Source organism: Helicoverpa armigera, chromosome 8 (genome assembly GCF_030705265.1).
Source record: "Helicoverpa armigera isolate CAAS_96S chromosome 8, ASM3070526v1, whole genome shotgun sequence".
Classification (NCBI taxonomy): domain Eukaryota; kingdom Metazoa; phylum Arthropoda; class Insecta; order Lepidoptera; family Noctuidae; genus Helicoverpa; species Helicoverpa armigera.
The window spans coordinates 293,774-319,957 of record NC_087127.1 but is presented as its reverse complement, the minus strand read 5'-3'; the positions used below and the strand labels follow the sequence as shown (position 1 = coordinate 319,957).

General features: G+C 39.2%; 2 protein-coding genes and 2 long non-coding RNA genes across 11 annotated transcripts in view; 1 reads left to right on the top strand and 3 right to left on the bottom strand.

The window, feature by feature from the left end:
* LOC110383693 (ras-related protein Ral-a) overlaps positions 1–15,503 on the top strand; it is a 33,224-nt gene extending 17,721 nt beyond the window's left edge. For 6 of the 7 annotated variants that reach the window (XM_021344503.3, XM_021344499.3, XM_021344504.3 and 3 more), the window contains exons 4-5: positions 260–434; positions 1,221–1,657. In XM_021344503.3, coding sequence (XP_021200178.1) covers positions 260–434; positions 1,221–1,334 — 289 coding nt within the window. In that variant the 3' untranslated portion in view covers positions 1,335–1,657. Of the gene's footprint in view, positions 1–259; positions 435–1,220; positions 1,658–14,524 lie in introns of those variants that run through there. The other variant, XM_021344500.3, reaches the window with a different exon arrangement.
* On the bottom strand, positions 7,180–9,469 carry LOC126054146 (uncharacterized). The gene is made up of 4 exons (XR_010276718.1): positions 9,257–9,469; positions 8,905–9,151; positions 8,475–8,661; positions 7,180–8,167 (listed from the first exon to the last, which is right to left on the bottom strand). It is a non-coding gene; the product is annotated as an uncharacterized LOC126054146 (long non-coding RNA).
* Positions 9,968–11,966, bottom strand: LOC135117225 (uncharacterized). Of its 2 annotated transcripts, XR_010276717.1 has the most exons (3): positions 11,300–11,966; positions 10,535–10,706; positions 9,968–10,067 (listed from the first exon to the last, which is right to left on the bottom strand). It is a non-coding gene; the product is annotated as an uncharacterized LOC135117225 (long non-coding RNA). The 2 variants fall into 2 exon arrangements; XR_010276716.1 differs by lacking the exon at positions 11,300–11,966 and having other exon boundaries at positions 10,535–10,808.
* Positions 15,504–15,511: 8 nt separating the features above from the next.
* Positions 15,512–26,118, bottom strand: LOC110383020 (GATOR2 complex protein WDR24). The gene is made up of 16 exons (XM_064035854.1): positions 25,787–26,118; positions 25,592–25,708; positions 25,030–25,145; positions 24,609–24,715; positions 24,110–24,323; positions 23,059–23,147; positions 22,628–22,787; positions 22,052–22,227; positions 21,354–21,570; positions 20,687–20,826; positions 20,257–20,396; positions 19,650–19,823; positions 18,881–19,023; positions 18,190–18,359; positions 17,892–17,994; positions 15,512–16,254 (listed from the first exon to the last, which is right to left on the bottom strand). Exons 1-16 carry the CDS (start codon positions 25,884–25,886, stop codon positions 15,964–15,966), a joined length of 2,457 nt encoding a protein of 818 aa, XP_063891924.1. The 5' UTR covers positions 25,887–26,118; the 3' UTR covers positions 15,512–15,963.
* Positions 26,119–26,184: the final 66 nt, after the last annotated feature.

Genomic DNA, 26,184 nt, shown 5'->3' with positions numbered 1-26,184 from the left:
TTTTTAAGCTTGAGTTTGATTTAAAGGAAATCAAATTAATATTTTAGTTTAGTGTAGTATTAATATAGTAAAGTTTTAGTAGTAGTAGTAGGTATAGTATTAATGCTTAATCCGAGGAGGCCTGTGCCCAGCAGTGGGACGATAAAAAGGCGAAGTAGCAAATTAATATTTGCAGTTCTAAAATTTATTTATTTGCATAGATATTTACATATCCTTAAATTGAAGGTGTTTACTATATCAATATTATATTATTTCACAGAGAACAGATCCTCCGCGTGAAAAACGACGAGAACATTCCGTTCCTGCTGGTGGGTAACAAGTCAGACCTGGCGGACAAGCGCCGCGTGCCGCTCGACGCGTGTCGCGAGCGAGCGCAGCACTGGCAGGTGCCCTACGTCGAGACCTCCGCCAAGACACGGGACAACGTCGACAAGGTTAGTCTGTCACCTACTGCCACCACCAAGCCAGGTGGGGGGAGGGACGTTACTCGCGTAGGAAGCTAAAATAAGTTAGGAAAAAAAGGATGCAGAAAATGAGTCAGTCCTTCCCAATGTTGCTAAGTCTTGGGAACAAAATGATATAACATAGCATGGATAGCACAAAGACTAGTCTAAAGACTTGAACTTTTTAGTCTTAAAGTTTCATAGCACTAAAATAAGGTTTGCTAACCCTCCCCCCACCTCTCTGCCTACACGTAATCTATGATAATTCCTGTCTTCTTCCTACTCGCTCCACGAGCCGAGGCTGCGCTTTGCACGCTTGCAGCCGCCTGGCTTAGAGTTGCGCTGCGCATCGCTCGCTAGCTTGTCTTACTTCACGACACAAACACACACACTACTCTATTAATACCTTTCTTATTAAATCGTGTATTTTACAGGAAAGTTTAGCGTTATGTGTTTGGTCTAATATGTTATTGTTTTCAAGAAACATTTCCATTTTGAAACAGGCAGTGCGCGGTGCAACTCTAGTATAATTCCTCTTTTTAATATTCTGGAAAAGTCAAATTAGGCCCCTTAGGTACCAATAGTATACAGATCAGTAAAAATACAACAGTTCTACATATCAGACTATAAACTTGTTTCACATTTTCAACTTGTGACAAAGTCGTCAATGTAGAACTAGTAAGGCACATTAGGGAGGTGTGAAACAACGCCTCGTAGGTATGTGTGGTGGTGGCGCTTGTGTGCAATGTCCGGTGTGTGATGGCCGCTCCTCCGCAGGTGTTCTTTGACCTGATGCGCGAGATCCGGTCGCGCAAGTCGGACGACAGCCGCGCCACCAACGGAGACGTCAAGGGGAAAAAGCGGAGGAAAATCAAGTGCGCCATATTGTAGGCGCCACCTCACATCACCACCACTTGACGAGTTACTACGCGATCTCACATGGTTATGATATTATCGGGCGGCCGCCTGCCGGCTCCCTGTGTCCGGCAGTGTCCGGCAGTGTCCGGCGTGTCCGACAGTGTCCGGAGCGCGCCGCGTCCGCTTGGCTTGTCTCGTTCAGTGATATTGTCTCAACCTGTGCAGTGTGCAGTGAACCTTACCGGGGTGCCGCGGGAACACACGGCCGTGCGATACCCGTCACATGTAGCCCAAATACAATAACATAATTAATTTATAATGCAATGCAAAATGTTTGAATTTAGTCTAAAACTATACACCGCTATTTTTTAATTAGTGCACATACTTAAAGGGCTCATTTAAAAAGTTCTTAGTATTATCTATGCAAAGTTTCAAAAACTAATATTCATAATCAGCAAAGTTATTAGCGATAAGTTATATCCAAAAATTTCACTCAATTCATGGAAACATTGTACAAGTTATTCCAGGTCATTCATAGTAGTATTCATTAATAATATTCTGTCGCTCTCGCATTCGCGTGCTCTCGCTCGAACTTGCCCCGCGTCCAACAGCTGATAACGAATGTAGGTAACTAAAACGCATAGATGCGTTACGATTAAAAACTAAGAAAAAGTAAAATAAAAGGTGTACGGAAAATAAACTTTTATTCAATTCAAACTTTTCCTTCATACTTTATTTGGGCTTAGGACCAACAAAATTACCAACTTTTTCAAAATGAATTATTAAGAAATTAGGTGACTAAATTAAAAGATTAGGTGGTAAAAAGAAATCAAATAAGTAAAGTTGTAAAACTTGTGAAAATAAGTAATTTTGGCGTATTTAAAAAGTTTGAATCAGCTGATATTTACAATAATTATGTTATGTCACCTTAGAATTTACGTACCTACTTATTTACAAAAAAAAAACTTACAGATATTTTAGCTGTGCTTCAAAATGTCCACCACCATTTTCAATACAAACACGAGCACGTTTAATTAAATTGTTTTTTAATGATAAAAGTATGTCTCGTTTACTTTTTACTTCGTCAAACGCGTCCAGTATGCGCTGTTTTAATTGTTCTACACTTGTAGGCTCACTAACGTACACTCGTCGTTTAATTTCACTCCACAAAAAAAAGTCCGGTAAAAATTTAGTATCGTTTGGCAGGCGGAGGGGGAGGAAAAGGGGGGGAGGGTGTTGGGGGGCTCCACCCCTATCCTCTGGTACCACTCCCGTTACAAGGTAACGCATAATTTTGGAGAAAAATAGATATTTGTAACCTAACCTCAAAACACTATAATCACCCGCTACGGTCGGAAAATTAAGTGCAAGTACTTCTAATCAATACGAACAAAGGCAAAGTCGACGGAGCCCCGCTACGCGGGGCTCCTACTTCTGGGTGGTTTAAAAAAAAATAACCACGAAGGGAATGGCGGGGTCTTGCAGACCCCGCCATCCCCTTCGAACCTAACCTATCCGAGTCGGGGGTGCCCTAAGTCGCGAGCTCGCTTCGCTCGCTCGTGCATACTAAGAGAAATAAGATGATATTTGAAATAACATCATAGTACATTGACGCAACTCGAAGAAACACAATGACAGCTAATCACAAATGACACTTAACGCAAAAACCAGAGACATTTATTTATTTTTTGCGTTCCTTTTCACGGATTTGTACACTACAGACGATATACTAAAACACATTCGGTTGTCGATCGCCCATTTTAACGTTCCGTTTCACCGAATAACGTTGACATTACGCGTTTTATCTGATTTGAGGTTAGAAACATTTTTTGTAAATTTCTCGAAAAATATCCATTACCTTGTAACAAGAGTGGTAGCGTTATAATCGGAGACCCACCCTCTACCAGATTTAACCACTTTTAGCCCCGTCCGCCTGCCAAACGATACTAAAGCCAACCCAAAAGTCCAATGGCGTGAGATCAGGAGATCGTGGCGGCCATGCCACGGGGCCGCCTCGACCGATCCACCGACTCCCGAACTGCTCGTTTAAGTACTCACGCACTGCGCTGTGGTAGTGCGGAGGCGCGCCGTCTTGCTGAAACCAGACATCTCTTAAATTGGCTAATGGAATCTCTTCCAGCATTTCAGACACCATATTCCGCAGCAAAGCTAAATAAGTTTCGCCAGTAAGGCGCCCTTCTATGAAATACGGGCCAACAATGTTGTCGTTGAGAATTCCTGCCCAGACGTTAATGGAAAACCTGTGTTGGAAAGAGTTCTCCCTTGTTAACATTGGATTGCGTATTGACCACCAGTGTTCATTGTGTTGATTGAACAATCCGACACGCGTAAACATGCACTCGTCTGAGAAGAGGATATTTGCTTCTGTGTTGTCGAGTATCCATCTGCACAATGTCATCCTTTGTTCGTAATCCACAGTGGTCAATTCTTGACCTTTTCTGTAGTGGTATGGATGATATCCATACGAACTAATTATTTTCCATGCACAGGACTGGCTGATGTTAAAATGACGAGCTGCGTCATTTGTACTTCGCCGGGGATCTTCTTCGAAGTAGTCCACGACATCGTCGTACAGATCCTGCGAATACGCCGGTCTTCCACGTCCTTGGCTATGAGCCGGTGCTCGGTATGATCCGTGGTCGAGTAAACGCTGGTAGGCATTTACCACAGTCCGAACGTTCGGCTGGCGAGCATTTGGGTACAATTCTCTGTACATACGTACTGCGGCTCTCGCGTTCTCACCACACAAAAAGTATGCTCGTATCATCGCCGTATACTCCCGAGATGTAAATTGATAAGACATCGCGACAGTAAAAACGTAAACAATTGTAAAAAATAAAAACGCGCGCACCCTTCCGCTAATAAATTAGCACTGTCTGTTTCTCGCTCGCTTGAAAAGGGATCGCTGGCGCAGAAGGGGGCGTGGCTTGACCTTAGACGCGAGTTTGCTGGGATCTATGAATGGCATTCAAAACGAGTAGCACTGCGCGTGGTATTTTCTAGTAGCAATTGTTATGAATGATTGATTCAATTATGAATTTACCAAATATGTCGAATTTTCCTGGACAATTTTGGGATTTCGTTTTTTTTAGTTTTGATTACACAAATATGATCAGTAACGGGTACAGATAGAGCCCTATTTTTTTGTGTACTAATTAAAAAATATTCGTGTATTTATTTATATAATGTTTACGCACATGTGACTGATATCGCCCGCGCTCCACACATACAACCACAGAACATATATACCCTAAAGGGAAGAATAACGACTCCGTACAAATTTTATGAGGAAATTTTTCCTTACCGGCCGGCGCCATCTATATTCCGCCCACGAAAACTAGAGAGTAGAAGCTAGGGCGGGAGTTTCAAACTACAGTATATTCTATAGGTCATTTTTATTGCATTTTATGCACAAGTACAGGGGCCCGATTCTCCTAAGTTAATAATGTTAAAATCGAATAGAAATTGAATCGCAATATGATCGCAGTAGCAGTTTTAACCATATCGGGCATTCTGCTACTAATATAAGACCAATCGTATTCCAACGACATTCGATTGGTTTGCGATTGGTCTGCTATTTTGGTGATTTTGGTCTATACGGTAGTTTGCTCTACAATCATATTGCAATCGTAAATCATTTGCAGACAAAATGATTCATTATTGAATGACAGAAAAGGATAAAACGTTTATTTCAAAGAAAAATAGCGGAATGCCACATATGCTTCAATCGTAATTGAGTCGGGATTGAATCTCAGTCGAATGTGAATCGACTCGACTGAATCGTAAAATTAGGAGAATCGGGCCCCAGTGCGTTCGTCGATTATGGCTGAGCAAGATTATCACATTTTGCTCAGCAATAATCGACATGAAACACAGTGTACTTGTGCATAAATTGCTAATATTTATCTTTATAGAGCAGTGCAGCAGTGTAATAAAAGGAAGATTACAGTACAAGAGTTTTTTATTTAGCATGTTAATAATTATAATTTATTTCCAGAAATAGGGTACAAAAGGTGTTCATAAATCACAAGTATGTGCACCTATGTAATGAATTTTAAAATACATGAATTTAATCAATTTAGGTAGGTATTTCAGACATTTTCGTCCAAAATAACAAGTATGGATGGGCCTATTGCATACAATTTCAACATCAAAACATAAACAAACAAAAATTCTAGTTAGTTTTAAAGTGTTACTATTATAAAAACAAGACTATGTTATTATACAATAAAGAATACTATCGATTTGTTTAACAAACAACAAGTTTACAGACATGGTTTAAATTATTCTATCATATTGTGTAATAAACGTTGGTGTTATTTCTTCTTTATTATAGAAATGATTAGGAAGAGAAAGACACTAGACCAATTATATTTTGATATTTACAAACATTTACTACACAACAAAAGCTATATATCAATGTATTTCGTTCCGGGCTGAAACAAATTTTTGAAAAACGATCTTGCCAAGTTTTAACATTTCAAACATTACTGCAGCCAAATCTGTTTTCTCAAATAACTTTAAAACTGTAATAAAATATGTGTGCGTTCGTGCAGCGGAATGTTGTTGAATTTAAAGATTTTAATTATGCAGATAATTAGTGTATGACGTCCTATAATTGTGTATGGTAAAAAAAAAATTGTGTATGCAGCCATTGTGGAGAAATTCACCAAAAACTGATTCCGCTGGGCGAACGTTGTCCTGGCGAAACTTTTTTTAATCCATAGACTTTAGAAGAAAAGAGATGTGTCCAAAATTAGTGTGTATTTGGGTGTAATTGTTTATGTATGAATGAAATCAGTGCATGCATAAACTTGGGAGAAATTCAAGTTTCCGCTTCGCGAACGTTTGGCCATTAGCTAGTTTTCATATAAAGCGCTTACATAGAGAGCTGTAGATTTTTACATACGTTGTTTTGAATTTGTTTATATTTGTTTAAAAAACAGATTTAGAAAAAGTCGCAGGGTTTAAAAGATAAAAATATAAACGTAAAATACACTTTAGAATTTTTTACCGAATCATAATTTTTAAACTCTATAAAATTATGCACTTCTTCTGGTGTTTCGGAGACTAAAATATTTTTGCAGTTATTACAAATATTTTTATATTTTTTAATTATGAAGCCACAGACATAAGCACATGCTTGTAGTTCGCTACTTCCTTCCTCCAAATTTTGTTCCAGGGAGGAAATAATATTTTCTTCAATTTCATTTTCTATAACAGACTCCGATTGTTCCGTTTCAGTGTGCATGTCTGTGGCTGGTGTCAATAATTTTTGTATGTTTTAAAGTGTATTTTACGTTTACATTTTTATCTTTTAAACCCTACGACTTTTTCTAAATCTGTTTTTTAAACAAATATAAACAAATTCAAAACAACGTATGTAAAAATCGGCAGCTCTCTATGTAAACGCTTTATATGAAAACTAGCTAATGGCCAAACGTTCGCGAAGCGGAAACTTGAATTTCTCCCAAGTTTATGCATGCACTGATTTCATTCATACATAAACAATTACACACAAATACACACTAATTTGTGGACACATCTTTTTTCTTCTAAAGTCTAAGGATTAAAAAAAGTTCCGACAGGACAACGTTTGCCCAGCGGAATCAGTTTTTAGTTAATTTCTCCACAATGGCTGCATACACAAATTTTTTTTTACCATACACAATTATAGGACGTCATACACTAATTATCTGCATAATTAAAATCTTTAAATTCAACAACATTCCGCTGCGCGAACGCACACATATAATATTAGTTAAGATATTTATTTATGCATAATTATGTTCATTTTTCTTTTTAGTGCAGATTTACATGCATCTTCGGAATAAATTTTGTTTTTTATTATGCAATATCTCTTTATATTAATATGGAAGACACTATTTATTATATAATTTATATTTAATTCTTTGTGCTCCATACAATTTTCGAGGAAGACATAATTTATAGAGTCCTTTAGTAATTGTGTTATTTTTTTTTTTATATTCTCTTTATACGCCTCTTTTTCTAAAAAAATATTAATTATGTTTGCACTTTTTTCTACACAATCTATTAAATTTTTAGAGGCGTATGTAAGAGAATTTTTTACCGAATCATAATTTTTAAACTCTATAAAATTATGCACTTCTTCTGGTGTTTCGGAGACTAAAATATTTTTACAGTTCTTACAAATATTTTTATATTTTTAATTATGAAGCCACAGACATAAGCACATGCTTGTAGTTCGCTACTTCCTTCCTCCAAATTTTGTTCCAGGGAGGAAATAATATTTTCTTCAATTTCATTTTCTATAACAGACTCCGATTGTTCAGTTTCAGTGTGCATGTCTGTGGCTGGTGTCAATAATTTTTTAAAATTGGTAATTATGGCACTGTTGCTATCCAGCTCACAATTACCTGAGCTAGTATGTGCCATGTTGCTTATTACAGCTGTTTTTAATCCAGCAACGAATTGTGCAACTGTTGGGTTGCTATTGGATCCACAGTTGAATCGAATGCATCCAAATAAATTTTCAAGAGGATCCTGCTGGAATCTTCTCGTGGATAAACTTTTAACTGTAGTATGTTTGGCACTTAGAATTTTCCAAACCATTTCTAACCCATTGAGGGTCCAAATCCAGCCATCTTTTGATGGGGGATTACCCCTGCATCCCAAGAATTCCAGGGTTTTAAAAAAAAATTTCATTTTATCGAACATTTGGAGATGTCCTGTATTGTGTTTTATATTTGTGGAAAATATTTTTCCTCTCCTTAAGTCTGGTGTCGACGCGTTTACACCATCAAACAAATCGTCCATGCTTGAAATTAAATTAGCCGTTGCCAAGGCTTCAGTCGGCATGTCTCCTGAAAATTCACAATAAACAAATCAAATCAATATGAGTAAGCATATTACTAACTAGCTTAATAACTTCGGATATACTGGCAGCAAATGTACACATAATATACATTTATTTTATACTTTACTTTTATAAATTGTGAAGTTTCGGCTAGTTACTTGCTCAATACAGGATTAAGTAATAATGTTAAAAGCACAATATAATTATTTGTTGGTTTTATCCTTTATCAAAGACACAACCCCAGATAACCATACTGTTGAAACAAATATAAGTATCATGCAACTATGATCTGAGGAATAAATCAGGTTTCTTACCTCCAGCTATTTTAGTATATAGTCCTGCTGCAACTGAGTGGCTTAAAACTTGTGCCGCAAGTTTTACCCTCATTTTGTTTGGAATTAGGCTCAAGGTGTTGTTTACTTAGGCATGGTGCAAACACAAAATTGGGATTATTATTGTCCAATTCATAAAATTGCTTGATGTGGCTCCATTTAGCGACTCCTGTAAAGTAATTATTAATAGTGTTATAATTAACTATTTTATTTATTCGTCACAAGTCAATTAAAACATAAAGTACAAAATAAATATCCAAAATTAAATATAAAGTCAACTATTCTAAGAAAATAACCCGCCTCTTATCGTTCCCGGTGTTATAATTACTTGTACAAAAAAATATTATGCTTTAAATGTACATATTTATTATTAAACAATTATTTTTCTAAAACTAAATAACAAATGACTTACCAATTCCTTGTTGGTGGTCTGATGTTATATTGGTCCTAAATCTTACATGATATTTCATGAAAAGATTTCTGAAGCACTTCAGCAGGTGTGGTGTGTCAAATAGAGTGACAATTTTGTGATTGCTCACTTCTATGAAGGGATTCTCAACAGAAGCTCCTAATTGACATAGAGCTCTCTTGTTGACTCCATCCAAGTCACAGACTGAAGCGCATATGTTTATCCCAGCATCAAAGCAACAATTTAAAACCTGAAAGTATTATAAGGGAGATTAGCAACAAATAAACTAACATCATAGTTCAGCAAAGAGTTAAATCAGCATGATCATCATTGAATATGAAGAAGCAATGCATACCTCCTTAATCAAAGCTGAAAGTCTGTCAGCTGTGACAGAACCGCTTGATAAATAATAAGCCACTGGCTGCTTAAAATGTTTCCTGACTCCAACTATCATAAATACAAGGGCATATGAAGCTGGCTGTGGAGATCTACCTTGTGTAGCATGGTCTTGAAACCCTTCAATTAAATCCGTCTTCGAATTGTACCATAAATTTTTCTTAAGGACATTTCATCCCACAACAATATGTACTCACGTTCAGAGGGACAAAGTGTTTTGTCGTGTTTTTTAAAATTGTGAGTATTGTTTTGTGTGTCCCCACATTCATCTTAAATTTACTTAAGAGGGATTTTAATGTGCTGGGTGCTGGTAAACAAATCATTCTCCTTAGCAATTTGTAGCTAGTTGGTGACCTCTTGTAGAGCCTCAATGCTATTATTTTAGCCTCCATGTTCCACCTGCGACCAGGCTTCTTCCTCTTATAATTCTGCAGTTCTCCTTGCAGTAACAGTGCAAATGTCGAACTCATTTTTGTATTGAGGATTTCTCGGACTGTCTCATTGTTACAAATAACATTTAAAAAAGATTCGTTTTTTAAATGTTTTACAGTTTTTTGTAATCTATACACCTTGTTCATACTACTTTTCAGTTTCCTCAACATTTTGCTTTTCTGGTCACTTTCTTGTTTTGAAGACTTGCACACAAACATTCCTGAATTGGTCGGAGTGATAATGTTTACATTATGTTCTGTTAAAGGATTCATTCTGGATGGACCGGCAACAGGTTCAAATATGGCAGATTGATCTGGCACATTAGAAGTTGTTGTATCCTGTAAATTGAAAGTTGATTATTTTAAATAAATTTAAAGATAACTCTTTAAATTTATTAGTCATAGATGAGGTAAATGTAAAAAAACATATATACAGTGTTATGGAAAAAACCAACAACCTCTTAAGAGGTCATTGTACTCATCATATATTTAATTTTTTAAATTTATATCTTGCAATTGGTTGGATAACCATTAGCAGATTTTTTGTGGGAATTCATTTATGCGAAAGTTCATTCTTCCAGTAAAGAATCTGCCTTCATATATAATTCTTACTCTGCTCTACTCAAATTCCCAATTTGGTGGCGCATAGAGCCCATGTACCTCCATAATCTTTGGGTCCAGGCCTTGTCTATGTCATTCAGAAATAGCTTTGCATAGTACAATGAACACTGAACATAATGTCTGTATTTCTGTGCTATATAAGACAGGTGTTTTAAATACACTTTCAAAATGATAATGGTACTAACCTTTTGGCATTGAACATCAGGTACAGCTGTTCTGAACAACTTCTTCTCATTAAAGCATGTGCTTTTGAAATGTTTGCTGCATAGCATCTTATGTTGTTTATGGAGTGCGTCCTGGAATTTTGGTGAAGACCAGGCTTCGTTTGGGAAGCAATACTTTGCCCATAATTCACAACTGAAAATTAAAAATATCAAAATTACACACTCATCATCAGCCTTCTAATGTTCCCACTGCTGGGACACAGCCTCCTCTCTAGGAGAGGGCTTGGGCCATAATCCACCCGCGGCCCAGTGCGGATTGGTGGATGTCACACGTCTTCGAATTTTTTGGTTCTAGGACATGCTGGTTTCCTCACGATGTTTTCCTTCACCGTTTTGAGAGCAGTAGTGACGAAATAAATTACACAAAGTTATGCGCCAGATCGGGTTTGAACCCGCGACCTACCACTCGTAAGTTGGGGCAGTTACCACTCGGCCACCACTGCTCTCAAATTACACACTATTTTAATCATTTTCCGAGTTAAGATATTATTATATCATGTCAGTGGGTAGTCTTCGCTTTGATTGAAAGAGATGTTATATTAGATACGGGAATGGTGTAAGCAAGAAAACTTTTTATAGTAAGTACCTAATGATTTTTGGCAAGGAAAGTTGGGACTTAAGTATATAGGTATATATGTTACGTGAGTTTGTGGTAGTTAGAAGCGGAATTAACAATAAATGTGGTATTCTATGTCGTCTAAGACGAATAGCATGGAGTGTACATACCGCAGAGCATTTTAGTGCCAGGCTTTGGAAACCGATGCAAAGTGATGCTGGGATCTTTAGAAGGTGAAGATCCACACAAGCAGCAGATTCTTGTGTTTTCTTTTTGTGAACTCATCGCGAATTAAACACAAAACAAAATCAAACAAGTCACTGTCTCAACACCGAGTCTATATCTCACAAATACACACTTAATTTCACCAAAACACAGCAACGGAGGAGCAAGCTCGACTCAACGTTATCAATGTATGTAGAATTAAATGGAAGTAGTTTATTTATTACAAATAAACATTAGTACAAGATAAAATGGTGCGCAACCGGCCGCAGACATTTTTCTTGTGACGTCAACAATGTCAAAACCAATATGGCGTCCGGACATTAGTGTTGCCACACATAATCCCCCATATATATTTTCTAATAAGTAATATTAAATTTTATATCTAATATTTCTCAACTAAGTATATTTTTTGGCATTAGAATAATAGCTAAAAGTATCTTCAAGGGTAATTTACTTTAAAAATCAATTTATACGCTCATTATTAGGGAGAATACGAAATTGTATTTTTGGTGGCAACATTATATATTTATCTCTTTTACTCTGATGTCGTTGACTCTCTCTTGTTTTCAAGCCCACCTTAATGCAATTCGTAGAACAAACTTGACAGACCCTGCATACAACACATCTTGTAAATTCGTCTCCTGTATTTGGAACTGTGTGCCGACGACGTAAGGTCGAGGATCGCGCGACTCGCGTCTCGGCACCACATGTACTAGGTGTAAGCAGGCTATTGTAAATGTTAATATATTTCGCCCACTTTGGTGCTTGCATTTATCGAATACTGTTTGTTATGATACAGTCGAAAATATTACAAAATATTAATGAAGTAAAAGAAGTGTTTTATATTTTTGCTCAATCTATGGCTTTGAAAGCTGTCCTCTATTTGTGGACAGGAATCATATTTTGGCAAGTTTTTAATTCTGATCTACATAAGTCGATGTAATAAGTGAATATTTTTGTAGTTGGTACACGTGCAAGTGTGTGTAACCCAGTTGTGCCGCCTCATCACAAACAGAATTCCATAAGTTAGTGAGTAAATGATTGTTGTATCAAAGCTTAGCTTCGCGTCAGCGCCGACCTCACTCTCTGTGTAGGTATACACACAAAGTTGTGCTGCACACTTTCATATTGTGGGACTTACTTGTTAGTATAAAAATATAAGAAATTCTATTCACCTTATTAGCACCCTACTACCTACAAGCTGGCTCCTGAATAGCTGGCCTAATCAAGAAAGTACATAAAACTTCTAGGCTTATTTTAGATCTGTGTTACTATCGACAACTTGAAAAGACAGATATCGATATTCTTGTTCCCCATTATATGAAACGTGGCACCTTATCACACACTCGTACACGCATGGTCGGTAGCATAAGTTTTGTATTTATTTTCTATGTATAAGTGCTAAATGTATTGTGTAATGTGTCCAAGGGGGTACTGTTTGTATGTGTTCGCTCAAATAGTATTCCGCGGAATACTTTACTGAGACACATATTGATGTCTGAATAAAATATTATGATCAAATCTCAACTAAAAAGAATCTCTTGGCCACTGATATTTTCGGTATAATTTTATCGATAAGTTGTAATGTTTGTAACTCAAAGTTTATTTTTTAAATACTCAAAAATATCTTCTATTCAAAGTGAATAGTTGGTAGAAATGGTTCGTTTGTAAAATACTATTTGAGTGAACAATTAGTATGTGATGTCTGCACTGGAATGTATAGGATCGCTTCACGGAGTAGCCGATAGTTGTCATGTCTTGTACGTTACTCGGTTTATCTTTCTGACTGCCACTGGTACTAAAATATTATCTTTTGCAGCATCAGTAATATTTCTCACAGTAGCTTAGCATCTCCAGTGTAACACGTGAAAGATATTCTACTTAAATATATCCCTGGTGCGCAGTGTCAGTCACAAAGTTAAACCTAATTATATAAATGTAATGCTAAGTTTTGTATGCAATAAAGTCTGATATTTTTTAAATCTTCACGATTTACTTTTTATATTTGGCCGTTGATCCGCCACTGGGCTGTATGGCTCACTTTTAACTTACGTTTACTATGAGAACTTACTCAGAATCACATGAACATACTCTTGTACGCTAGAAGGTGTGGTTGCTGAGGAAGGCTGGATGTGGCCTGCTCTGCTTCACGCAGTGGATCGGAGCGTGTCAGTTCTAGTTAGTTATGTGTCGTTGTGTGCGCTCACGCACATGCAGCGAGCGTGACGATGTATGCCATTACGATATTGTGTGCTGTGTGCGTCCGCATGCAGCACTCACTTGTTTAGCATAATATACTGTTATCGGGGCCACATGTCTGTATCTAGTTGGTCCCAACTGCCAACACGAACTAAGTTAAGTCCATTCGCAATGTTAGCATCCTGCAGAGGATATCTAGAGCGCCTCCCCCTCTAAGTACGTCACGTGTCGATAGCAACTGCCGAGTAGGCTTAAACTTTTATAATTATCGTGTTTCACAGTTGCTGTCGACAGATGGCGGTGGTTTCAAAACTTATATTCCTAATGTACTCGTAATTTTCTATAGGCTAGTTATATTAGTTCACAAATGTATGGATTATGTACCTACGTGTATGTATGTATATCGAAGTCACAGGAACAAAATGATTGATATAAAGCAGGAAATATACAGATTTGCAAAATTATGTGTATTATTTTTAAGACCACTTCTAGTACATGTCTATTGGATGGAGAACTTACCAGGTTCCAGATAATTGGAAGTGTAGCATTAAAGTATAAAATTCTTCTTCTGTTTGCCAACTTTTTCAATAAATAACATTTTACCATGTATGACGAAAGCACTTCAGCAATTTTCTTAGTATTATCCAGGCTTATTAGGTAAGTATTCAATGTAACGACTAATCGAGCACAACTCAGGTAAAAATATTTAGATACATAACACAGACTAAAGCATGCATCTTGTAGACTGTATGTAGCATCTCTTATTCAATACAATTTATATTAGAAGCTTTGAATACGATACGATACGAACTCATAGATTTTTTGATTATATTCTTTTAAAATCAAACCTTATGTCTGTAGTAATAAAGTTAAATTTTATAACGTACATTTTTTAAAATTAGCTTATTTGTGTTTCATGTTTGTTTCTGTCCAAGTTATTCCTCATATAAAACAGTGGTATTGATAAACAGGCGTTCCTGACGCTGATCCGTCAGATGTCGCGCATGAAGAAGGGGCTGGCGGCTGATGAGGAAGAAGTGGTGGAGAAGAAGCGACTGCCTTGCTGCGTTGTCTGCTAGTAGACTCTAATGCACTGAGATAGAGGACGTAGCCTTATGTGATAGGGAATAATGTAGGAAATCTGAACAGTATGTACGGTCTCAACGGTAGGTGTAACTGTATATCTGAACACCAAAATCTTAAATGTAAAAGCTATGTGCAACGAACAATGCGAACTCTACTGCTACCCAAAGCTAAACATTTCCCAGTGTATGATAACTTCATTAAAAGATGACAAAGATGAAGAGTAATGTATAGTTTCTATCTATACTTTCCAGGACTTCAAATTAAACATCTCAAAGTGAATGTGTAAGGTTTACATGTTGCCATATTAGATAACAAATGCTCAGACAATATTAGACAAGAACGCTAAGAAGCGCTGGCTACGTCCATATTTCTAACAAATTAGCACTGCCAGTTAAATGTGACATATGACAGTATTTTCTAATACAAACTGAGTTAAGGTTATCGTTTATAGTAATTTATTTAACTGGTTTAACCTAAGAATAAGTAAAATAATGTCACTCGTGTTAAATTCTGTTTCCTTTACATTCCAAAAGTGTACTGTGTAATATATTCCATTAGAGTAGTGGCGCCATCTATTTAGACTTCGTTTTGCTATCACTGTATATGTATGTACGTAAGATAGATATACTCGTCGCTCAATCTCAAAGGACCTGCTTGTGCCAACAAACTCGTGCGTCTGCGCCGGTCGCCCGAATATCGGATATTTCATAAACTGTCCTCTAAATAAATCCATGTTCGGGTACCCGATCTCGCGATTTTATAGGTTGTCTTGCCAAACCAGCTATTACCTAGTAACTCAATTAATACGAATATTTCTGTAAATATTTATAATGATATATTTAATAAATAAAACATTGTATAAAGTATCTTGCATTTTTATTTTATATAAAAATATTTGTTATAAAATAAAATGTACCCTTAATTTAGTCTATAAATACACAATTATTCTTATCTATTTACATTACACATTATAGCTTGTGATTTTATCATAAAATAATATATTAAACTATATTCACACATTCCATTACTTAGCTTCTAATATTGTTTCAAACAATTTGTTTAAAAATTTCCCGATTCACCGAGCAATCGTTACTGAAAGAAAATAAAAAATAATGATACCTACATTTCTTGTTCAAAAGGCTTAAACTCGTAACAAAATGATAATATTGTTTCAATAAGATTGATTACATGTCTTTATGATACAAAGACTAGATGCCGACTAGTTTCTGTACCTTATATAACTTACATTGGCTACAAAAACCTTCATCGAACTGAATGACATCAATATAAACAGTTAACAAGCTCTAGCGTTAATGGAGAATGTTCAGGCGAGCTGGCAGTGGTGGCCGCAGCCGGCGGGGCAGAGCTGGTGCTGGTCGAGCCAGCGGCGCAGGTGGTGCAGATGGCCGCCGTGGCTGCAGCCCTGGCACCAGGCGTACAGGCCGCGCACGGGGCGGCGGCACACGGCGCAGGCGTCGGGCAGGCGGCGCGGCACGCAGGCCTCGCACGCCGCGTGCGGCCGCGTGCGGCGCCCGCAGCGCCCGCAGCACACCGCCACGCTCGTCGACTGCTGCGACAGCACCCACACGCTGTTCAGCCACGCGCAACGCACCACCTAGATATATCGAAGTCAGCATTAGCAATATCAACACTAATAAAAAATCGGTAAAAAAACTTTTAAGTCAAACGGTTTTATCTTATGTGCACTGAAAACTAGAAAATAAAAAAATAGTTACTTACCTGTCAACCTACGTAGGTGGTCTTGGTCATATTAGACTAAAATAAAAACGTGGGGCCCATTAACTGTTGCTGTAGTACTTTCTCCTAGAGGTATAATAGGTGTGGATTGCATCGACTTACTATAATCGTAACTGGAGATTTTGACAATCAATAAATCAGCCGTAGCGGCTTCACCAGCGAACGCCGAGCTCATGATCTACCAAAGTATAAAGATATGCTTTGCCATAGGTAGGATTTCAGAGGGGCCCCACGTTTTTATTTTAGTCTAATATGACCAAGACCACCTACGTAGGTTGACAGGTAAGTAACTATTTTTTTATTTTCTAGTTTTCAGTGCACATAAGATAAAACCGTTTGACTTAAAAGTTTTTTTACCGATTTTTTATTTTCTAGTTTTTAGTATTTAATGAAAATGCCTACCGAACATTCCTCATTCTATCTAATTCATTTAGTGCATCATTATTACACGGTATCTTAACTGATAATTTATTACAATCTAATTTAAAAAAAAAAGTCAATTTTTTTAACGACGCCAAAGATCATCAAGTGACCTCTCCCTGGGTCAGCAGCGGTAAGGGGGTGCCAGACTCTTACTGACTAAAAATCGTCGTAAGCCTTTTATGTACCAGGGCCACGGTAACTCTTTCGAACAATCCCGCAGCCCAGGCAGGCCTTGGCCCTGTTGGGCCCCGCTGGGGTTGCTAACAGTATTCTACTTGTGTAGCCCTTTCATTTGATACCCATATTGAGGGGGTTGTGGAAAAATATGTAATCCGCCATTTTGTACCGGCGGCCATATTAGATTTACAATGTTATTGATATTACTATATTGTATTGTCATCGGAATTAAAGGTGTATACAAAATTTCAGATTAATCGGTTGACAGGAAGAGGGTGAAATTTGAATTACTAAATTTGTCCCAAGAATAAAACAAACGGGATGAGCTAAATAAAACCGTTTAAAAATTGTTATCAGCCATTTGGTAGCGGCTGCCATCTTAGATTTCAATTTGGCATAGTAAATTGTATTCTACTTGTTGAGACCTTTTATTTGATACCCATGTTGATGGGATTGATAAAACCTAAGTTATCCGCCATTTTGTAGAGGCCGCCATCTTGGATTTGAATTTTATATAGTACATTGTATTCTACTGGTTGAGCACTTTCATTTGATACCCACATTGATGGGATTGATAAAACCTACGTTATCCGCCATTTTGAAACGGCGGCCATCTTGGATTTGCAATGTTATTGATATTACTATATTGTATTGTCATCGGAAATAAAGGTGTGTACCAAATTTCAGATCAATCTGACAACAGGAAGGCACTGAAATTTCAATTTCTAAATTTGACCCAAGAACGAATAAATAAAACAAACGGGGTGAGCTAAATAAAACCGTTTAAAAACATGATCAGTCGCAGGTACGACGGCTGTCTTCACTCCATATAAGACAAGCACAGTATCTAATCGGTCACAGTGTATTAAAATAAATTATGAAATGGTGACTTACCTCAGTAGCAACATTCCACAGCTTATGTCTCTGCAACAGCTCAATGTATCCCAACAGCCAGTGCTCTTGTAAGCTCTCCTCGATGTAGGGGAACAGGTCACTCCTGTAACGTTAACACATTCCATAGAGACCAGAGTCACACGATCTATGGACAAATGGCAGTAAACGGACAAATTATGCCTCTTAGTTTAGCACAAAACATCTTAGATCTTTTTGATTCATGTAGATTTGGTCATTTGATTTTCTACATTATATCAATGAGTATAAAGTTCGTAGTTCCCCAGCAGTAGAGTGTTACCTGTGCTCCTGCAGCACGATCATGACGACGGCGGCGGTCTGCACGTCGCCGAGGTCGGCGTGGTGGCGCAGCGCGGCGGCCAGTAGCGGCGCCACGTCCAGCTGCGGCCGCAGCCCGCAGCCCACGCGCACCGCCAGCCCTGCGCCGCCCTCGCTGATGCTCTCCTCTAGCTGCACCACGAGCAAAAATCATTAAGTCAAACTTGGTTGCAAAACAGCTCTCTTCGAACGTCAAAAACAAAAGACAGCTCCCATAACGCCCACACTTCACCACTTCCTACAAGACAATTTACAAAAGACAGAAACCAAAACGCCCACCTTTCATTCACCACTTCCTATGTGGTCCAGCAAAAAGCTGGGATGAAAAAGTGGTAGAACAAACTCCCCAGCAACACCTGTCCCCATCAAGGAGATAGGATTGGTGACGATAGAAAAAATGAAGACAATTAATGGTCGGTTTGAAAAGTTTATTTATTCCTTTTTAGAGGATATTGAACAAGGGATCGTAATTTCGGGCGATTTGTGTCTGTTGAAGACTTCTCAATAAGACCAATCAAAATTTGTCAGATTAGAAACCTTGGTTCATATTTGGGCAAAGAATTGACATTTCTATAAACGTGACAATTAACCAATAAATAAAGTAGGTACTCTCAAATAAAAAGTAAAATAGAAGGTATTATAGAGATACTGACGTGCATCTGATGTAGATGTGCGTGGTCGAGTGCGGGCGGCGCGGTGCAGGCGGACCCGCTGGAGCCGCTGCCCGGAGACGAGCTGCCTCCGGGGGAGACGCCGCCCCCAGACCCGCCAGAACCGCCCGAGCCTCGGTGTGACGCTGTACAGACGGATAATAGTAAAGAGAAAAGTTCAAACGATCTTTATTACATAACAATAAAGTAGCTTACAGGTAGTATATAAGGGAGATACAAGGGTAGTACATGAGGGAGTATACATACAATGATAGTACATAAGGAAGTATACAATGATATCCCTTATGTACTATCATTGTATACTATCTTATGTACTATCATTGTATACTCCCTTATATACTATCATTGTATACTTCCTTATGTAGGTACTACGCTTATGTACTGACCTTGTATACAACCGTATATACTACCCTTGTATATTCCCTTATGTACTACCCTTGTATACGCCCTTATGTACTAATGAGTAAGGGAGAGCAGATAAGGCAGTATGTAAAGGGTATTACATAAGGAAGTAAAAGTTAAGTTACATAGGGAAAAGAGTTTATTAGGGGGGTACATAAGCGTAGTTAATGTATAAGGAGGTACACAGGGGCAGGGGTACATCATGGGTAGTCCGGTGAAGTTTGACGTCACAAGTAAATTAGCGTTGACTGCTCAGTACCCACTCCCGTAGATCCACCAGTTTCTCCATTAAAGTGTAATGCCACACGAACCACATAAGACTGCAAAGCAAACACAATCATGTACATACCATTATGTTCCTTATCATGCTGTCCATGCTGATGCTGGTCAGCGCGAGGCGGCGCGTGTGGCGGGGCGGCGGGCGGCGCGGTGCGGAGGGGGAAGGCCTCCTCCGGGAGGGTCCAGTCCGCCGCCTCCGTGTCCACGTAGTGCGCTGATGCTGCTGATACCCAGCCTGCTGGCTCTGTGCGGGGACATGGAGATTAGTCTGCCATGTTTCTTACAAAAACAGGGTTCAAATGGCTACATGTCAGGACAATCACAAGCTTTAAAACCCAGATTTAGAATTCGTCTTTCAAAGAGAATGACGGTCACGTAATACCCATTTTTCTTCTCCGCGATCAATCCTTACATTCTTTTCTGCTTATATCCATACAGTGTAATTTTGTGTAATTTTCAGTAAAGACGGTAGTACCTCATACTATCTCACCGTCAAGGGGTATTGGATTTCCCGGGTAACTGGGTTGAAGAGTAGAGATTAGGCAGTTGCTCCTTGTAAAATACTGATACTCAGCTGCATCTGATTAGACTGAAAGCCGATCCTGGCTGAAAAGACTGAGCAGATGATTCACACAATAATTTCAAGTGTGCAAGTCATGCACGCATGTGTCCCTCACCGTCGCTGCGCAGGTGCTTGGGCTGCCTGGCGGGCGGGATGTAGATGCTGAGCGTGGGCTTGCCCAGCACGCCGCTGTTGTGGAACTGCGTCTCCGCCCACTCCTCCACCTCCTCCAGCGGCTCCTCCTCCACCGCGTTACTGGGGGAAAATATTGACAAGTTGAAACTAGTTGATTTTGGCTCGAATTTTATGCACGTAACTTGTCGATCAATTAAGTGTAGCCCCTTGGGAGTTAAAACCTTTCAAATAGTTGACAACTATTAGTCACATTTTGTACCACAAAGAATAATTCGCTAGCGTAAAAAGTTCTCAGTACTCAGTGAACTTTTTTTGTATTTTGAGGGCTATCGACGAATTCCACAATGTATTAAGAAGCTTAGAGGAGGTTTTTTTAATAATATGTTTATCATTGAAAGCGAGCAGCTCACTTGTGATAAGTATGTGTATATGGCGGCGGCGGCGGCGGGTCTGGGCGCGGCAGGTCGGTGGGCGGCGCGGGCGCGGGCGAGCTGCGCCGCGCCGCGCGGGCAGAGTACACGCACCGCACCACCTCCCATACGTGCCACACCTGAGGGAAGGAGTGAAGGAGATCACCCAACTGCGCAGGACATATTATAGTGCACGAGCATTTGCGCAGAGACAGGTGCATTCCCTATTGCTTCACTCTCTGCGCCCGAAGGGACGGTAATCCGACACCAACGGAGAGAAATCACAAGCAGGACCGACATTTATGTGCTCTCCGATGCACGGGTAGCATATTACAACGTAAGTAATATTATAGAATCACATGCACTGCAATAACTGCTAGTTTTAATGTTAAGATATCATGCTTAGGAGAAAAAACTGTAAGCAAATAAAGATAAAAAATAATAAGTAGGATTTAGAAATGGTATTGAACATTTGTGGTTATAGTTTTTATGTAATAGAATATTTGTGACCTTAATACTTTAAACAATTGTCTATCAAGGTTCTTGCCGGCTCTTCTCCATGAGATCAGTTTTTTGGAACTGTGCAACTAGTGTGACATTTCAAGAGCCTACAAAGGCCTATTTGAAATAAAAACATTTTACTTTGGGTTAGAAAGGAACCACTAACCATATGTCGATTATTAGCCTTAGCCACTTCAGCGTTGTGCTGCGCGAGGTCATGCGGCGGCGCCCCGCGCATGCGGTAGTCGGTGGCGCACTGCAGCAGCGGCAGCGGGCGCGGCGCGGCGTAGCGGCACAGCGTGGAGCCCGCGCCGCCCGGGAACGCGCGCTCCAGCGCCGCCTGCGCCGCCCCGGACAGGGACCCAGCTGTCGGCTGCTTGCGACTAAGGAACATGACAGTTTCTATCATCTCGCAAACTAAGAGCTAGGTAGATGCTTCGGGTCCTGTTACCACCACAGCAGAACAACAGGGACTATAAATGGTGGCTGCTGTCATTTACACCAGACCCTGACAAGCTCCAGCTACTTGATGCCCCCTACGTGAGTTCTCAAGAACGGTAAAGTCAGTAGACCAGCGAGAACCTGAGCTAACTTGTACCACTGAACCTGCGACTTACCTAAATAAACTTCTCTACACTTTGACTTTTAATCATCTCTTCCTATTAACTGTCCATCCAGCCTATTTGTGTGGCCCTTATGGCGTCCACAGCCGATTTCGGCCACAGCGACTCTTCTCATATAAGGACATCAGCCAGCTGCGCAGGACATATTATAGTACACGAGCATTTGCACAGACACAAGTGCACTCACTATTCCTTCACTCTCATAGCCCGATGGGACCCTAGCCGTGCAGTGGTAACTTACCCAAGCCCCGGTACGTGTCGGTCGGGCTGTGGATGGGCGGGCGGCAGCGCCGGCAGGGGCCGCTCGGGCGCCGCGTGCGCCAGCTCGCCGCGAGCTGACACACACACGCCGTGCGGGTTGGCCCACAGCACCGGGTGTGCTGCTGAGCTGAACCGGTGACGGTATAGGCTGCAGTCCTGCGAACACACAACTGTTGTTGAAAAAGCAATCTTCCTTACATCAGATTAAAATTCAAATTACAGTTCATATTTTAAGATGAGCACAAAGCGACCAAAAAAATCATCATCATCATCTCCCGAGCCTTTTCACAACTATATGTTGTGGTCGGCTTCCAATCTAACCGGATTCAGCTGAATATCTTCGAAGTACCAGTGTCTTACAAGGAGCGACTGCCTATCCGATTTCCTCAAACCAGTTAACCGGGCAAGTTAACCCCTTAGTTAAACTGGTTGTCAGATTTACTGGCTTCTGAATACCCGTAACGACTGCCAAAGACGATCACTGACAACAACCAAATAAATATGCCATTTTAATTAGTGTACCTATTGCCACTAAATGGCAGCACTGGTAGCTCACCCTGCTGGTAGAGAGGAAGGTATGCGGCTCGGCCAGCCAGGCGATGGCGGTGGTGACGTCGCGGTGCTCGGCGAACGTGGCGAGCGGCACGTGCGGCCGCCGCACGTCCCACACGTGCACCGCGCAGTCCAGCACCAGCGCGCACGACGCTACTTGGAACCTGGACACAACACGACAGGTGCTTTAAGGTCTATCCCCAAAACATTACCGTGTTAGGGACGGGACAGAACATTGGTTCGTTCATACTTTCATAGGTTCTTGACAACTCCGTTGAAGACCACGGGCAAGGTTATATGTATGTGATCTTGTTGATAGACAATGTTTGTGGTCAATGTTCTCTTCCCGTCCCTGATACGAGACTGCAAAAGCTAACAGATAAAAAATACTTCAACGAAAATATACATGCAAAACAATGTTTAAGTTCCACTTACTTTTTCTGTGGTCTCCATTTGACATGTCCGACAGATGCTATGGTGTAAATAGTGTGCTCCAAGTTGGGCTTGCCGAAAATGTCCCACACCTAAAACCGAATTTATATTAGGACAATAATTTACTCAACGATTCTTTAAAAATAATTGTAATACCTATTACGTCTTGCATTAGGTATATTTTAGACTACAAATATACTTAGAAGCACACTTTACAAATACGTAATCTAATAATAATACATGTTATCTTGGTTCTCAGACGCAGAACAAGCACTATTTCTATTGTAACGCTTCATTAGACACCGCGATAACGCGCAGACACAATAATTAGCTAATTAATTAACTGTCCCTAGTTCGGGTCATTACTGAACCCCTATGAGGGGTATTAGGTACTTTCTTATTATGTAAGTCAACGGTCAAAGTTACATAGCATAGCTTTATCTATGTATACGTATTGTTTTCTAATTTACACGTGTGAGAAAATAGAGCTTAAATGATCGATTTAGTACTAATTAATGTGAATGTTGTAACACATTTTGTGTACAATCACTAACGGCTTCTTATCGTGTCATGTTGCTAAAACTTCTAAATTACATGTATTCCTAATTTGCTTGTACTAAAGTCCATATTGAATAATTAAGTTCTTTCTTGCTTATAAATAATTGCTGGATGTAGCCAGTAACTGTAGGTGTTACACAAGCAGTAATTTATGCTATCTGCGCGACAAATAGGCGCGAGCTATCTGTCGACCCACTTGTTTATCTAATGCACGATAACTCAAATACTAACGTAACCTTTTGTTTTATTTAGTGCCTAGTGTAAGGTACTATTACTTCTACAAGCTATAATATTAGCTGCCAAGTTTGGTAGTTTTTTTTAGAACAAAGCCTTAACATAGTGGAGTACATAAAGCAGTTTATAAGGGGAGTAAATAGGGAAGTACAGAATATTTAGAAAGTACACAAAAGAGAATTTTGGTGGAGACCTTTGTCCAGCAGTGGACATCTTTGACTTTCGGCTGAAACGATAACTATACTATGGATAGCCTTCATACCTTAATAGTCTTATCCCTGGAAGCTGTGGCCAGCCAGGGCATCTCCGGGTGCCAGTCGCAGGCGAACACGGGCCCCGAGTGCGCGGTGTACTGCAGCAGACAGCGCTCGTGGCGCCGCACGTCCCACAACTGCACGCTGCCGTTCTCGGAGACGGCGGCGAACGTGTGCGCCTGGTGCGGGCTGAACTGCACGTCGCGGATCGATTCTGTGTTACTGGGGAACGAATGTGCGTTTTAGAAGATTTAACTAATTCAAGACTCAGAAATTGCTAAAATCTTTACTGACATATCATGTCTATCTGTCGCACTTTTAGGCTAAAAGTCGCTAACTGTTTAAAAAGAATTTTGAAACTATCTAGAGCCTGAGAAAGGACAAGAGCTACTTTTATCCTAGTGCAGGAATTTTCTCCGGACGCGGGTGGAAACTTGGAGTAGATGTCGAACTAGTCCAAAATAAAAACCACAACTGGCTATTTCAGCCAAGTTAAAGTATTATTACCTTATAAATGTTCTAGCCACCTCCTTCATCCGCAGATCAAAGCACTTCATCATTCCATCTTGGGAGCCAGATATCAGAAGTGCCGGTTCTGTCAGGTGGAAGCTAACCTGTGGCACAATAATATAATAACAAGTTCACATGAGCTTTGTTAGAGTTTACAGAGTTTGCGTTTTGGGAACTGACATGTATATAAAATATTTTAGCATATCCTTTAATAACAAATAGAGTCTATCTAGACTATCTACAATGACCCCTGTTACATTTGAACCATAGGTGCTGCCAATTAAAGTAAAAATATGCTATCAAACATTTGGCTTCAACTGTACATAATTTATCACGGGTCACATAGCAGGTCATTGTGCTAAATTCTACCGTTATCAGTGAACGGATAATATTTACAAACTACTGTTTAATCTGGTACCTTGTTGACAGTTCTCTTGTGGTCGGAGAACACATGCTCCTGCTTGGAGCGACCGGAGCGGCCAAGGTTCCATACCACCACTGCACCATTTGTAGCTGCTGTCGCTAATGTATTTTCTACAACAAAATTATTTTTGTCTTATTTATTTCTAGTATCTGTAAAGGTTTTGCCATTTTGTATCATTTATTTAGGAGATTATGTTCCTAGGATGGTTTCTGATAACAGATAGATACACAAACCCTATTTTTCTTTGAGAAATAAATGTAAATGTTGTAAATAAAACGCTCACAAAATCTAACTTAGTGAAATAGCATAGGAATTGTATTACATTCTCACAGCCCTAGTATTTGGTAGTCAAGATAAGTAAATAGCATGTTTCCTCCCAGTTTATATTACAATTTAGATAACAATAGTTATTAATACATGGTTTTCCTTACATTGACAGATAAGCTAATTATAGAAATGAGGATAGATAGCATTTTTGAAAGTTCTGTAAGGTTTAGTGAGAAAGTATAAATTAGAAGTTTTATGAAATAAATAAAATAATAATTAAGAAGCTTACCTTCAATAGTGCTCCAGGCAACGTCAATGGATGAAAAATTTAGATTTAAATTCTTTCCAACCCTTAAGTTACACACTTCTGAAAACTCATTTTCACCGATAGAAAATACTTTGAACACTGAAACAATAATTCATTATTAAAAACTTCTATTATTAAAGAAGAAGTTTAAAATTGTTTACATTTTTGCTATATTACCATTGCGGCCGGCTATGACTACTTGGGAGCAATCCTTATTTAATGCCAAAGCGTTTGCGGGTCCCTCCTGGGACACGCATATTGTATTCGACGGTATCATTATCAATAAAATTTATATTCAAAACAATGAAATGAATCACTTTAAATATAACTGTCACATGATCAATTCAACACAGCACTTCTATATACACGCCGCCGCATGAAACTCTGTTTTCAACTGTAGCTATAAAATAGATACATAATGATTTGTATAATATTTTTTCAGAATAAAATAATTATAACAACATCATTGCCTGTTTATTATGACTTTTTGAGGTTGTTTGTCAAAACGAGAGGATTTTTTGACAGTGACGGATCCGTGCAATTCTACGCATATTCGTGTGCACACCAATTGTAGT